General features: G+C 41.1%; 1 protein-coding gene across 10 annotated transcripts in view; it reads right to left on the bottom strand.

Moving 5' to 3' along the window:
- The window catches only part of LDB2 (LIM domain binding 2), a 374,613-nt gene that overhangs the window by 236,355 nt on the left and 121,582 nt on the right, over positions 1 to 16,676 (bottom strand). For all 10 annotated transcript variants that reach the window (XM_059381390.1, XM_059381381.1, XM_059381375.1 and 7 more), the window contains exon 2: positions 272 to 374. In XM_059381390.1, the coding sequence (XP_059237373.1) occupies positions 272 to 374 (103 nt within the window). The remainder of the gene's footprint in view (positions 1 to 271; positions 375 to 16,676) is intronic.

Consider the following 16,676-nt stretch of genomic DNA (forward strand, 5'->3'; position numbering starts at 1 on the left):
CCAGCTCCCACTTATCATTGGGTGACTTGGTTCATATTTGCCTCACTCGCTAAACAGACAGGTGCCTAAACATTCTCAGCCTCAAAGGAAAACTCTCTCAGCCGACTCAGGCTGCCACCCAGTGACAAAGCCCTGATGGGAAGCAAGAACCTCCTCAGGATGGGAGGTTTTACTGTCAGACTGTCAGCCCTGTGCTATTCTCCGAAGACCCCTGTGGTTTTCTTACAGGCACAAAAAGAAGAAATATGAGAAAAATAAACTTCTTTCTTACTGTATCGCTTTGGTCCATCTTCCAAACAAAATGAAAGGGTTAATGTGGCGTCGTCTTCAAAAAACTCGGTGGCAAACGCGTCCCACCAGAGGTTGTCACTATCCTGCAAAGAGACAGATCATTTATTTAACAGGCAAGAACAGAAACTACCTCAAAAGAGGAAAAGGAAAGCAAAAAGAAAGACAAACCCAGCCACCACTTGCCTGTTACTCAGCATATGTGTGTGGGTGTTCTAGAAGGCGGGTGGGCGAGCGTGTGGTCACTCCTCAAATTAATTGCCTCAAATGGGGACCGAATTCCAATTCAACAAATGAGTGAAAGCGAACTGAATGAAAATTAATTCTCCAGGACATATTTGGGGAGATTTAATAAATGTACTTTGGAACACAATGTGACATTTCTTAACAAAAAGGGTTTACATTTCATGTAAAATGCATTTAACTTCTTTTTGGGCACTCTTTCTCTCCGCTCTTTTCAGAATTTGATTTTACAAACAGAAACCACCATATCACAACCGGTTAAGGAGAGTACATTTTTAAAAGATAATCAGTTCAAAAAGGGGGTGTGTGTGACTTGTAGCCCCACCCTATGCAAACGTCCTATAAGATACAGATATTGCCGCAGACAGAAGATACATAACTGTCCAGGGTTGTACAAACACCCATCACATGCATATGGATTGTTCTCGAGGATTGTTTTAAGATTATAGGCAATCTTGTTGCCTTGTTATTAACATGATCATTAAAAATAGAGCAGTTCAGCAGAATGCAAACTATCCATGTGAACTCTGTTTGTCATGGATTGAGTGTCTCCTGTTCATCCAGAAAACGCTTTGAAACTGTCCCGGTTTAAAGCAGTTAAAATCACTGTTAATCATTTGGGGGGGACAGGGGCTCCTATCAGAGTGAATCAGGAGGGTTACGCCAAGCATCATATTCTAAAAGGGGGCATCACAGCTGCCCTTGTGCTTTGCATTTTGCCCCATGTACCCCCAAATTCTTAAGCACAGTCTTTTCCCAGAGAATCGCTGATCAGTGCCAAACTTTAAGAGGAGATGTCCTGCAGCTGCCTGTCAGAGGAGGGAGGGGCAGCTTCCCACTCAGCGGCCCCCACTGCCGTGGCCTGGGTGGAGAAACTGCAAGCCTCTCTTCTTCCCATTAAGTTGTTCTGCTTATGAGGACATTAAGTTGTTGTCATTGGCAGGCGTCAGGAATGAGCCTTCAGTCCTGGAAAGAATAATTAAAGGGCCACCAAAGATTGATGCTGTCTGTTCTGGTTTTCAGAAAAGCAACAGCTCAGGCAAATGAATTTTTTCATCTTTTTTTTTTTTTTTTTCCTGGCTTCCTCCCAATCACGACACCAAGAACCAATACTTTTCTTGGTAAAATCGAGTAAATATAAAAGCACCCAGGGGTGATTCATGGCTCCACATACAAACTATCTCTCATCCCCCACCACAAAACAAATATTTATTGAGCACTTATTACATGCAGGCCCTCAGAGCACACAGCTGGTTGAGTGATGGGTCCCTACCCTCAAAGGGCTCAAGCCCAGGAGCAGGAGACACCCAGGTGAAGACTAATAGTCTCCCTCCAGACCCGAGATCACAGCATGAAATCTGGGTGTCATGGAAGCTGTCAGAGTTTCTAGAAACTCTGGGCTTGGTTGGAAGTGGAAGAAGCAGCTGGGGAAAGAAACCCCATTTGAGAGCCTGGGTACACTGGTTTATTTTATTTCAAATTGCTACACAGATGGAGAAAGAATAATAGTTAACATTTATTGGGTGCTTACCACATGCCAAGCATTATTCTAAGTGTTTTATGTGTATTTTCCTCCTTACTCCATACTACCTCCCCCTTTTTTGTTTGTTTGTTGTTGGTTTTGGGTGGGGTTTATTTATTTTGTTTTTGGGGTTTTTTGTCCGTTCTCTCCTGTATAATTTAATTTTTTTGTGAACAGAGGCTCTGTTTTGCTCTAAATGGTGCCGAGCCTATGGTACAACTCAATAGAAGTTGCTCAGCGAATGAATGAAGTCACTCCCGTTATGTACTACCCCTCCTTTACAACCTCAGAAACCAAAGCACAGGTGGTAAATGGAACTTGCCAAGTACAGTCAGCCAATAAATAGTGGAGCTGGGATTTCGACTCAAGCCCCTCTGACCTCTGAGCCCCACCCTCTGCCTGACTCCTTTCTCTGGCAGTCTTTGCCAAGGTGGTGGTTAGGACTTAGAAAGAAGGGGAAGGAGAATGAAAAGGGAATATTTTGTCTCAGATTGGTCTCTTTGTCCAGCTCCTTGCTTCCAGCTGCCAGGGACGGTCAGTGTCCCGCCTCGCACGGCAAAGTACCCCATGCGGAATGATGTCAGTGGCGGAACTCACGCCTATTGGCAGCCCTCAGACCCGGGCTTCATCCCAGCTCTTCCCAGCGGTGAGCACAGACAACTTAGTTTACTTTCCTGAGCCTGTTTCCTTACTTGCAAGTTGAGAAAAATAATAACACAAGAGGAATAATTTTCTTGCGGAGTACATGTGACAACAATAACCATAATAACAATTATCTTGCAGACTTGATGTGAGGCGTGAATAAATTAGTGGGTCTAAAGTGCCCAGCAGAATGCCCAGAGCACAGTGAAAATGAATAAAATGCCCTTTACCTGCCTCTACCTACCATCTTTAGCATCGTTTTTAAAGGAGGAGGTCTTGCATGTTCTAAAGAACCATATCAAAAATGCCCTTTATAAAAAGCCTGTTGATAAACCAAGCACGTTTCTTCTCATTCCAACTACACGTAATGCATTTACCTGGCAATGACACCTGCCCACAACAGTTAGAACAGGGGTATATCGAATCTCTTTTGCCCTAGTGATTTCTCAAAGGCCTGTGACTAAATCAGATCCTGCACCTGTATCTGCCTGTCATCTGACTCTGGGTTTCTGGCATTCCTGCTAGGAAATGGAGCAGTGAAAGGCAAAATCCCATGGAGAACCCAGGCTGATCCGAAGGCGCTGGGAGCAAAGGAAGGACTCGGACTGAAGTAAGGGTAAAAAGTGTCAGGGAGGAGCCACACAGGGTCCACAGCACCTAGACACTCAAGGGTTGGCGGGAGCTGAGAAAGGCACAAGAAGGAGACATGCCCTTCCATTCAACCAACTGCAATGGAACATAAGATGAGTCAGCATCTCAGGAAATGTCAGAACAGGTGTGGAGGGGGAAGGTTACATCAGGTGACTATATGCACAAAAGAATCCCTTGGCTTTGCTTAGAAGAACATTTCAAAACTAAAAATGAAAAATATAATTATGTGAGACAGAATAGTTTTCATTTTTAGTTTTGAAATGTTCTTCTAAGATATATATATATAAATATATAAATATATTTTAATATTATATTATCTATTTTATATAATATAAAATATTATATTAAAATAACATAAAATTATAATAATATAAAATACATTATATATAATATTATATATTTATATAATATATAAAAATATATTTAATATTAAATATATATTTATATATATAATATATTATATATATTTTATATATATTTTTTTGGAGTTAGCTGATGAATGAATGAATGAATGAATGGAATTCTTTAGCGTACCATCACAGACCCAACTTAAGAAACTCACTCTAGGGGGTGCCTGGGTGGCTCAGAGGGTTAAGCCTCTGCTTGCGGCGCAGGTCATGATCTCAGGGTCCTGGGATCGAGCTCTGCATTGGGCTCTCTGCTCAGTGAGAGTCGGCTTCCTCCTCTCTCTCTCTTTGCCTGCCTCTCTGCCTACTTGTGATCTCTGTCTATCAAATAAATAAATAAAATCTTTTAAAAAAAAAACTCACTCTACAAAGTTTTCCAGACACCTTGATTGTTGCAATCCTACTTTGTCTCTTGGCTGATATTTCTCAAATGGCACACCAATTTTTTGATGCATTTTAAAATTATAATTATCAACTATCCCCAGACACTCCTATGTAAAGCTTTTGAATTAGTCTTTAGTTAGGAGAGGATAGGTGTTTATGTAGGAAAAGGAATAAAAGGAGTAACGCTTTGACAAAAAATTGCTGTGAAGTATGGGTCAGTCTTATGTTGACTGTGTGTGAAGGAAGCAGATGATGGAAAAAACACATGCGTCAGGGGCCCTGGGTTAACAGTTGTACCCAGAACTCACTATTTTCTAAGGGCTTTGCATGAGTTGTACCCTCTTACATTCACAACTATCCAAGTTGCTACTAAGGGGTAGAGCAAGCAGCCTTATGGAGAATTGATATCTTTAACCTCCATGTCACAGTGACTTCAACATGTGAATCCTGCCTCTTATTAGCTGGAGGACCTCAGTGAAGTCACCTGACTTCTTTGCATCTATTTGCTCATGTATCAAGTGGGAGTAATAATTTCCGTGCACTCTGAGGACGTAAAAGTAACTGCCTAGCACATAGTAGCTGTAAAATAAATGGCAGTTATTACTCATTATTGTTTCATTTAACTCTTAAAATAGTTACAAATAAAGAATCCAAATTTCAGAAACTTCAAACTTCTCAGTAAAGATCGGACAGCTAGAAAGTGGTGGTAAATCTGAAGTTCACTTACAAGTCTGTCTAACTCTAGTCCAACTTTTAAAGTTGATTTTATTTTTCAGCAAAACTATGAGCGAGGACACGGTTCTATTACCTGCCCCCACACCCACACAGCCTCCCACATTATCAATACCCCCTTGTTACAACTGATGGACCTACTAGTCCATGATTTCCTTCAAATAATTCTATTTAAAAAGTGATTTTTCACCTTAGGTTGAAGGTGATGGTAGTTCACAAGTGTAGAAGAAGTGGCCAGAAATGCCTAGAGAAAATTCTGCCAGAGCAGATCTCTGATTCGGGCATTTTCAGATTTTGTTCCCTTTCCCCCAGCTTCGTGTGCTTGCTCTGAAAATCCACTTCCTTTTTATACACGTCTTGCCTCCATTTTGCTGCCTACTTGAGTTCCTGAGATCAGTTAGGCAATTTGATAGGAGACATTTGCATAATGATGAGGCTAGGTGTTCAGGCTGGCTGAAATGCACCTACAAAGGCTTCTGTGGAACCAAAGAAGAAACCTGTGGCAGAGGTCAGACAGTCCTGGGTGGTAGAAGCTCAGTTCTGAGCTCACAGCCACCTCATGAGCTGTGGGGCAACAGTAACAGTTCAGCCCCTCCATTGTTCAGCTTTAGTCATCTCAAATGATATGAGCCTTGCAAAGGCTACAGGTGCTCTGCTTGGCCACATGGAAGAAGAGCAAGGGGCCAACGGAATTAAAAAAAAAAAGGGGGGGGGGGACCAGTGAACATTCGGCAGTTGTACCCACAGGCTAGGCTCCCCCACCTCTTGACTGTAAACCTTGCGCCTCCATCTTTGGAGAAATGGAAGAACCACAAAATTCCCAGTTTTCCTTCCAAAGCAGGCAACATAGTCAAGGTTAGCAAGCCAACCAACCAGTAAGAGGCTGCATGAGTAAAGTTGCCAAGTTGTTTTGCAGCAAGGACTCCAAAGAGAAGCTCACCAAGTCTGAAGTTTGAGTGGGGATGAGGCTCAATCCCCTCAAATCAAACTGACTTGGAGATTAGCCAAGGAGTGCCTTGAGAGTGACAAGTAGGTCAAGATCAACATTTTGGGACTTCCACGTCAGGGTTATGGTGAATGACCTCCAAAAAGAACCAAAGACCTGAGGTCTGATTCCTAGATGTGTGGGATGGGTGTGCAAGTCTGTTACTAGCAGTTATAATAGGCGTGACATTTGGAATATATGCTGTAAAACATTCCCTCCAGGAAAAGCCATTCTTACCACACTGAAAAGGGCCCAGCATCGTCAGTTTTCTTGTGTAGCCAAGGGACCTTGGGCAACTTATCTCTCTGAACTAAGGGTTCCTGGTTAACCCTCAGCTGCCTGCCTCTCTTTGCATATGTTGCTATTTGGCCTTCAATGCATAGTACACCCCAAGTTACAGGTTTTGCTCTCCTCTTCCACTGTCATCTGTGCTAGGAAACCTTGAAAACTCTACCCCCATTAGCACGTGAATCAAATGATAATTGAATCACTGCCTTATAATCCTCCAGTAAACTAGGAGATACTTAAAGGAGGGACAAGGCATCAGGCTTGGCTCCACCCTCAACAGAGCTCCCAGCTATGGATTACCCAATAAAGGAGTAGAAACATGGAATGAGCCAATGGAGAGGCTATACCCATATACCTCCTCAAGTGTTGTGGGAGCCTTGAGAGTCTGCACTCAAAGGCCGGGGAACCAGGATGGTGTTCAAGCTAAGCCCTCTTTCTGTTTCACTTTCCATAAGCAGATGCACCACCCGTGCACGTGAGAAGTTCACATGGAGACAAGAATTTTCAAAATGATCTCACATCCATGTTGCTATGCACCACCTTTTGGGTAATTTTCTTGTCCTTTTCAGCAAAATGTTGGTTAAATGAATATATTTCACTGACTGTAACTTAAGGAAGTGAGGTTTTACTTTATTAATCTTTTAAAATAGAGAGTAGAAGATAATGTGAAGACCCATGGGCCCATTATCTAGCATTAACAATTATAAAAATTCTTATTTTTCTTTTTTAAAGGAATTAAAAATTATAAATAAATATAAATGCCCTGGATCCCATATCCTGCTCTGTTTTTTTCCTCCCCTCCCCTCCCCCAGGCTCCCATCAACAACTGTCTTGTGGAATTCATTTGGCTCTTCCTACCCCATCTTTTATATTTATACACACATAGGATGCCATTCATATGTGGTCTTATTTTATGTTTCTAATATTTTATTTAAACGCTTTCATACGGGGTGCCTGGATGGCTGGGTGGGTTAAAAAACCTCTGCCTTCGGCTCAGGTCATGGTCTCAGGGTCCTGGGATCAAGCCCCACATCAGGCTCTCTGCTCAGTGGGGAGTCTGCTTCCTCCTCTCTCCCTGCCTGCCTCTCTGACTACTTGTAATCTCTGTCTTTCAAATAAATAAATAAAATCTTTTTTAAAAAAGTGCTTTCATACATTAAGTTCCTTTCTCTAAACTTGCCTTTTTTTTTTTTTTCATTCAACATTGCTTTTTGGAGACCTATGTATTTTATATATTAGGACTTCTTCCCTTATATAAGCTACATAATAGTGCACTGAATGAATGTAATATATTTTACTTAAGCATTTTGATACTAATTATCTCTAGACAGTTTGTAATTTTTTGCTATTACAACAATGCTGTGATAAGTATCTTTATAATGTCGCTTTGTGTATATGTGTAAGAAGTTCTCTGGAGCATATATCTAACTTGGCTGTACACAGGAAGAGAGTATGTACTTGTCTATATTTTGGCTCTCACACTGAGAGGTCTCTGTGCTTCCAAACTGAAGCCTTCTGGTCTGACTGATGCATGGGTAAAGAAGAAACAAGGTGCATTTCTAAGGAATGTCTTTCCAAGTGGGATCTAATAAGAGGATCAACATAATTACAAAACAGAGTCCAATCTGCCAGGAGAAGGATGAGCATCTAAAAGTCCAAAGAAGATGCAGTAATGGAATAATAATAAACTACTAAATTAAAAAATGAAATTAAACAATTTGCCTATTATTCTCTTAAGGTAGAGTGTATCTCAGGGGTTTCATTAAACAAAAGGAGGATTATTTCTTGATGCTGACACAAGAACGAAAGCATAGGCTCTTCATGGTCCTTCCAAATAACTCGTGAAACAGAATCAGCATGGGAGGAGGTGGGGATCCGGCTCTCTACACCCTGCCTGCCACAAGGCTCCTGATCGAACCATGCCTTTTCCAAGGAGACAGGTCCTCCCAATGCTTCCTGTCATTTGGTATCTGAGCAGTACACATTTAGTGTTAAGTGAATATTAATAAGTAAAAAGTGGATTATTTTCCCAAAGTTGGAAAGTAACAATAGCAGAGAGCAGCCTCCAGGTAAATAAAGATGAAATTAACTCAGCCTAAACACAGGCAGGGGGAGTGGTGTCGATAATTCTCGTATATTTTAATTAGGTAAAAATGCCACAGAAGCTTCTCCACTCCAAACAAGCTCCTGTATGCCTTTCTGTGATTAAAATCCTTGGTCCTTTTGTCCCATCTCACAGGTGAGTCCAAATACCACTGGCAGCGAAATCATATATCAGGACGAGAGAGGCATTGGGGTCAAATAGCAGAAGAGAGGCTTAATTACATTTAAAAATCCACAAAAGCATTTTCCTTCCATCCCAGATTCTCTCCTGTTCCCATCTCCGTCCCTTTCCACCAAAAACAGGATCCTGGGGCTAGGGCTGCCCCCCGGCATCTGTAACTTAAGCACTGACAGGTTATGTGGGATTTTTGCCAGAGTAATTATTTTTCAATTCAACAATAATGAGAAATTACCATGGCAACCACTTGTCACGTGGCACACATACACCCCCTCTAAAGAATGAAACCATACATAAAGCATCTATTTCTTGAAAAATGTGTTTTTTTATTAAAATAAACTTAAACAGGTCAAAGTGGAGAGGGTGTATGAAGGGGTCTGGAAACAGGAAGATGAGAAGAGCACTGACTTTTCTAGTATCTCGTGGTTCTAGAAAATAACATCTTATGACCCTTCCTCCTAGTACACACACACGGACAGCACTCTATTAATTTGTATCTTACCAGTTCGGTCACTCCCATTTTGTACTTGTCAGCTCACCTCTCTCAGAAGACACTGAAGAAAGAATGAGCGCACTCAAGGACAGAGGCAGAAGCACACTTGGGTCATCCCTTGCTTTCCCGAAATTTCTTTGCCCGTCACGCTCCTGTATTGAGACAGGAGACATTAAAGAACCCCAACCTCGTGACTTTCTTTTCATGGAGGCCCCCTCCCATTAAGGGAGAGCAGGTCACTTACATTCTCTAACTGCAATAGTCCTTTCACTTCTTGAATCCCTAGCCACTTTTTCTTCGAACCATGTATCAAACGACTTTTATTCCGAATTAGCCACATTTAATCATCGCAGTCAACAGTTACAGAGCACTGACTATGTACAAGTCACCATTCTGAACAGGTTGAGTAACATAAACCCTTGAAATTTCACAGACAGCCTATGGGATAAATCCTTCCAAAAACCCCATGTTACAGATGTGAAGACTGAGGCACAGAGAAGTTCAGTATATGCTCAGATCACAGAGCTACCAGGTTGCAGAGAGTGCAAACACAGGGACCCTGGCTCTTAAGCTGAGGCTCTTATAACCACTCTATTATATTATGATGTCCCTTCATCCAAAACAATGTTCTTCAAGATCTTTACTATCTTCTTACTTGTTTCAACATCCAGTAGTGCTAAGTGCACTGTTTGGGGCTCTCTCTTGAACAGAGATCCCAAAGCAAGGTTGTCCACATCTGTGCAGTTCTACATGAAGACAGAGGAATAAAAATGATACAGTAATTGTGGGAGCATGTGTTGGACACAAGGAGAGCATTTGAAATCCTCTTTTTATCGTGGGATTTTTTTTTATTATTATTATTCTCATGTTCCCGGGATTATATTTTTCTTTCTCCTTGTCATCTACGATTTTGTTCATTCTTGGCTAAATTGCATCTTATTTAACAAGAAACATTAGCTGTAATTTTAACAGAAATTTTAAAACACCATGTTATCAAATAGTAAATTATCTGTCCCAATAGTCCATCTCCAGGTTCAACTCACAATTCAAGGCTTCCCTTCAGAAAGTGCTCACAATATTTCACTCTTTAGGACACGTGGGTGCTGTCTTGAGAAGGAAGTGTATTAAAACAGAAAGACAAGACTTGGCATCTGGCAGATAGGGCTCTTGAGCAAAAGGTACGTCAGTATCTTTTCTCCCAAACACCAAGGGAAATTCCCCTGCATTTCAATCTTCATCCTTGTCCCACCAAATCATTAACTAATTGTGAACATCCAAAGAGAAATGTTATTTATGATAATCTAAAAATAATGACTAAAATGTACACATATTTTACACACCCAAAGCTGAGCTTTTTGCTGCTGGACTTATCATAACTATGATGAAAGACTCATTTTCTTTTAATTCCTGTAAGCTTTATGAGGGTAAAATCTATATCCATATCTTGTACCTTTTGCAGACAGAGCACAAAATACCTGGCCAAGATGCAACAAATTAGTACTTGATTTTTTGAGTATTTAAATTATATAACTTAACAAAATAAATATGTCTTTTATGAAAACCAAGCATATTTTCAAAACTCTGATGAAAAACAATAGTTGTCTTCTCTTGATGGTTGAACACTTCCACTGTCTTCTCCATTCACATGTCTGGCACACAGGGGTATTAAATATTTAATATGTGAATCAAGGAAAATGCTAAGAGTTTTGCAATGGATTATTTCCTAGTCTTCACAGCATCCTGATCAAATTGGTACAATTTAAATGAGGAAACTGATGCCTCAGGTGGTCACAGATCAAGTAAGAGGTTACACTGGAATTTGATTCCTAATCATTTTGATTCCTGGACATTTCATTCTAACCACAGAACTTCACTGCCTATTCTTATCTGCATTATTCTGGAGAGAAAGAGGACTAACGTTTTCTTCATAATTAAATTTTCTGTTTTCTACTCCAACATGGAGTCATGCATGCACTCTCTAACATATGAAAAATAACATATTGGGGACCCCGTGAAAATCACTTTGAAAATGACACAGCAAGGCCTCACTCTAGAAGCAGGGGTCTCAGGGCACCTGGGTGGCTCAGTAGGTTAAGCATCTGCCTTCAGCTCAGGTCATGATCCCAGGGTCCTGGGATTGACCTCCACCTTGCCTCAGGCTCCCTGCTCAGCAGGAAGTCTGCTGCTTTCTTTGTCTCTCTCCCACCACCACCCCTGCTTGTGCTCTCTCAAATAAATAAATAAAGTCTTGAAAAAAAAATAGCAGGGGTCTCATTGGTGGCCCCTCTGTGGTGGTAAGCCCCATAGCTCCTATTACATTACAGCACCCAGGTTCCAGGGGTCCTGAGACACAGCATAATGTGATGAAGCAGCAACTTCTATGTCTTAAGAAAAGCTCATCAGAAAATCACGTACAAATTTTCTGTTCCAACATAAACACAGCAGGCAGGAAAACATTTCTGGAAATACTTGCAAGATGCAAAAGCTTGTTTCTGTGACCTGCCCAACTGCATAAGAATCAAATGAAAGAGTAACTCGTGGAGTCACCACTAAAAACTGGAAGAGACTGGGCCAAGATTGAGGCATCAGGGAGCCACTGGAAAAGAAAATTCAAGTTTTTCCTTCTTCTACTTGGGAAAAAAAGAAAAGATTTTTGTTCACAAAGATAAATAGAAGAAAATGAACATACTCAGAAGCTAGGTTTATCTTGACCATGGTTGAAGGTTTCCATTCTTTTCTCCATTTTCACACCTGTTTACCAGAGGATTTAGATTCTCCGTAATTTACCAGTGACTCCCACGCCTGTACCACGGCTCTCAGTATCTCCCTAGGACTCCAGAACTGTGGCGCCAGCTGCCTAACCAGTTGCCCCACTGGGGAACCAAAGAGACATTGCAGATGCAACATGATGGAAGCCAGCCCCAGCCCCATTTCCACCCCCCCACCAGGCTTCTTCTCTCCAGTCTTTTCCTTCTCAACAATGTAATGCAAGTTTCTCAGTCTCCTAGACCCACCTTTTAGGATACATTCTTGATTCCTCTCTTTTCCTAAGCCCACGCTTCTATTCTGTCAGCAACTCCCATGAATCTACTTTCAAAATTCAATGGAACCCATGCACGCTCCTCTCTCTCTGCCACCACCGCTCATCTGGGCCTCCTGTAACTCCAGCCTGGACAAGAGTAATTGCTTCTTTGTCCTTCTCTACACCAGAACTCTGACTTCCCTGAAGCCTAGGCTCCAAAAGAAGCCTGTGTGACCTTGAAACAATGCCACTGGTTGCACCACTCCTGGTTAGAGCCCTCCCATGGCTCCTCATTGTTGCTTTCACCATGGAGCACACTAAGTCTGCACATAGTCTTCCTTTCTGGATTCAATTCACTTCTGAATTGTGGATCCAGGCCCTTACCACAGGGACCTTGCTTCTACGCTGGGGCCACACTCCCGCTCTGCCATAGGTCCCTTTGCATTAACTATTCCTTAACCAAGTGGATGACTTTGCTCTACTTGGCCTGGCTTTTTTTCCTTGTCATTCAGATCTCAAATTCCTGGTCATTTTTTAAAGATTTTATTTATTTATTTGACAGAGAGATGGAGAGAGAGAGTACAAGTAGGCAAAGCAGCAGGCAGAGGGAGAGGGAAAAGCAAGCTCCCCACTGAGTAGGGAGTCCAATAGGGTCTTGGTCCTAGGACCCTGGGATCATGACCCAAGCCTACGGCAGCCATTTAACCAACTGAGCCACCCAGGCACCCCTATTCCTGGTCATTTTTGACCCTGCAATCTACAGGATCCAGCTCACTCTCACATCAGTCAATGTTTTTCCTCCAGGAAGCACTTATCACTAGATTTTTAAAATTTGTTGGGGTGCCTGGGTGTCTCAGTCATTAAGTGTCTGCCTTTGGCTCAGGGTCATGATCCCAGCATCCTGGGATCGAGCCCCGCATCGGGATCCCTGCTCAGTGGAAAGCCTGCTTCTCCTTCTCCCACTCCCCCTGCTTATATTCCTTCTCCTGCTGTGTCTCTCTCTGTCAAACAATAAATAAAATCTTAAAAAAAAAAAAAATGAAATCTGTTTATTGTCTTCCTACTTCCTAGAAAATGCAAGTCGTTGGGTGCATAGGATCCTGTTGCCCGCTTTCCCACAGAACCAGGCACATATTGGGGGCTTCATAAACAACAGAATAAATGAATATACCAAAAATGTGCTAAACAAACAAGAAAAGAGAAAAGATAAATCTATTGAGGAGACCACATTAATTGCTTCCACAGGGCCGCCATTCTCAGACTCAGACTTGTCATAGCCCAGTTGACTGCAACTACATAATAGAGTACCAGGAACTTACCAGAATCTTTATGCACTTTAATTTTTTAAATAAATATATGCCATGAATTAAAAGCATTAAAAATATTTATGCCCTTTGACTCAGTAATTCTATTTCTGGGAATCCATCCAAAGGACATAATCCAAAAATATGTAAATGCTTTATACACAAAAATATTCACCATAGGAGCATTCATAACAGCATAAAAACTAAAACAATGTGCCGCCCTGCGAGAGAGGAATGATTCAAGAAACCATGAGAAGTCCATGAGAAGGAAAAGGAGGAATCTTTAAAAATAATGCGCGTCCATGGTTTATAATGACACAGAGGCATTCTTATGTTCTGATGTAAAAGGAAGAAAGCAAATGGAACAGAGAGCAGGACAGCATGGCGGAAGCAGAGTGTAGAGTCGAAATGGCCATTCTAGAGATTTGGGGGAGGATGGACTATTTGATAAGCAGGATTGAAACAACTGGCTTTTTACATGGAAAAAATAAATAAGTTTGATTCTACATCACATAACCAAACGCAAGTTCCAGATGGATTAAACATGTCCATGAAGAAAAAATTTTCAAGCCATTAGAAGGTAGGAGAATATTGCGTATGATCTCAGCACAAGGGAAACTTTTGTCAACAGCACACCACAAGAACAAATAATATGAGAAACAAGCCATCCATTTGAATATATCAAGATATAAACATACCATACGACAAAAGACACTGTAAACAATGCTATAGCCTAGGTGACAGGCTGGGAGAGAGTTAGTAACTAGAATGTATAATGAACTGTAAAAATCAGAAATCATGTTGGATCACTGCATCACACACCTGAAACTAATATTACACCATATGTTAACTAACTGCATTAAAATAAAAACTTTTTTGAAAAATCAGAAATCAATCAAATATAAAAGTACAAAGGATGAAAAACTATCATTTCCAGAAAATGGTCAATAAAGCTATGAAAGGATCTTCTATTTCACTTGTTATCGAGAAAAGGTAAGTTAAAATAGCCACTGCACACACATGTCATTGTGGAAATATCAAAAAAGTGAACACACATGGTAGGTTCCTCTCCACATGGTGCTGGAGAGGTGGGGACATGGGAAACTTGTGGATGGTGGTCACTTCTCACTTCTCTTGGGTCCACAAGACCTGGATCCACAAGCCCCAGGGCACAGGAGGCAGATTCCAGCCTGCTTACCTACTCAATACCCACCCTACTCGAGGATACTGAAACCTGACAAACTCTACCCTTTACCCTGTATCTGCAATATCCTCCTTATCCCACATTCCCCTACTCTGTCCCAATCACCTGTATTCATCCAATTCTCCCATCCAGCTGGAAGACCCACAAGGCCTTCCACCTACTAAAAAGTCTCCATTTTATAGACAGAGATACATTATTTTTTTTTTAATTTTTCAACTCATACAAACTTCATGCTGACTACTCCTCTAGTACTATATTTTTATTTTATTTTACATGATGCCTAGTTATTATATTTTTCACGTCTTAGCAATTCAGCTCCAGACTCCGTGGGCAGATACATTATCTCCTTTGGGTGGCTCTTTGTATTTCCATTGTTTACCTGGCACACATTTATTGTATATTTAATTATGAACTGAGCACTGTGCATTATCTACTTCAAGCATTTGAACATTTCCAGGCAAGCTACTGTTATTATCCTCATTTTACAGGTGGAAAAACCAAAGCTCAGAAAGCAGCTTCATCTTCCCAATCACACATCTGAAAAGTGCTGGAGACAAGTGTTCAAATCCATGTCATCAGATTCTAGAATCTGTCCCTTTTAACTGATGGGAGAGAGACAGAAAGGATTGTGGGAAAATATCAATAAGTAGAGGTCATATGTAAGACTTGTGCATGAATGTTCATGGCTTTATTATCCTCAACAGGCAAGAAATGGAAACAATCCAAATTTCCATAAACTGATGAACAAATAAATAAACCAAATGTGGTATCTTCATGTGATGGAGTACTATTTGCAAAGAAAGGAGTGAAATTTTGATAAATGCTTTAACAGATACCTGGAAAACATTATGCAAAGTGAAAGAAGGCAGAAACAAAATGCTGTATATTGTATGATCCCATATATTGTATGTATTATATGATGCCCTGTATCACATGATTCTGGATATCAAAATATATAATGTATACACAAATAAATTTATATGTACGTATGACTCCATAAAATATATGTAGTATCCAGAATGCTGACTGCACCACTTAGTAGCTGCGTAATCTCGGGCAAATTACTTAAGCTCTCCATGTCTGTTTCACCCCGTGTAGAGCTATCTCACTTCTCATTGTGAGGATTAAACTAGATAATGCATGGACCAGTGACTGGAACAGAGTAAACATCCACTAGAGAGCACTATTGTTAAGTGGTGGGAAAAGTCCCAAGGCCAAGGCTGCCGTGAATATTAAATAGGATTTATCAGTAATGCCGCTATGGTGCGACCTGCATACTTTGCAACCAGACAGCCTGGTTCTGGACACCAAGGCCAGCCCTTTTTTTGCTCTGTGAGTCTGGGCAAGGGACTCAGTCTCTGTTGCTTTCTCTGTGAAGATAGGAACAATAATGGTAACTAATCGTAGAGCTGCTACAAGGTTTAAATGAACTAAAAGAACTTAGCACGGTGACTGGCACACAATTAGCACTGGTTAGCTTTTGTCCATCATTATAGTTCTGGCCATCAATGTTAGCTGGCATAAAAGATACCCAAGATAAAGTTCCCTGTTCTCAGAAAATGAATAATCCAATTAGCTAGTTGGTTCAGTGGATTACAAATAAGACACCCCCCTCAGTGTATCTCTCTCATAAGACTGAAAACTCCATGAGGGTGGGATCACTGTTTTATTTTTCACTGTGTCCCTCGTGCCTTACATAATGCCTGCCTGGGAAGAGTGAGAGTACCCATCTATGAAAGTGAGTTTTCTCGCAGCCTGATGGGAGCAAAGTCTCTATTTTGCACGCCAACCTCAAATCCACAGTTGCATGTGGTTGGGGCTAATTTGCATCTCAGTATCTCAAAAAGCTCTGCTTTTAGCTATCCGATTTTCTTCCTTGTCAACTAGAGATCAAAACTTGCAAGGCAAAGAGAGCTTTAGAAAACTGGTCTCTCTGCCAGCTCCCAAATTTTGTCCGGCAGCATTTTCACTTTCCCCCATCCATCTCCATGGGAGGCAAGAAACTGGGTTCTAATTCTAATCCTGACACTTTGCTGGGTGACTTCAAGCAAATACAAATCAAATAATCTGGCAAAATATGCCTACACTATGTGCTTACACCTCAGTTTCTCTATTTGTCAAATAGAAGGATGATTCTAAGGGTACTTTCAAAGGCATCCTTCCAGAACACTGCTTTCTTCAGGGATGTATTGTTCACTGAAAGCACCTGCCCACCATCGCACTCTTGCCT

The sequence above is a fragment of the Mustela nigripes genome, chromosome 1 (genome assembly GCF_022355385.1).
Source record: "Mustela nigripes isolate SB6536 chromosome 1, MUSNIG.SB6536, whole genome shotgun sequence".
Taxonomy (NCBI): Eukaryota; Metazoa; Chordata; class Mammalia; order Carnivora; family Mustelidae; genus Mustela; species Mustela nigripes.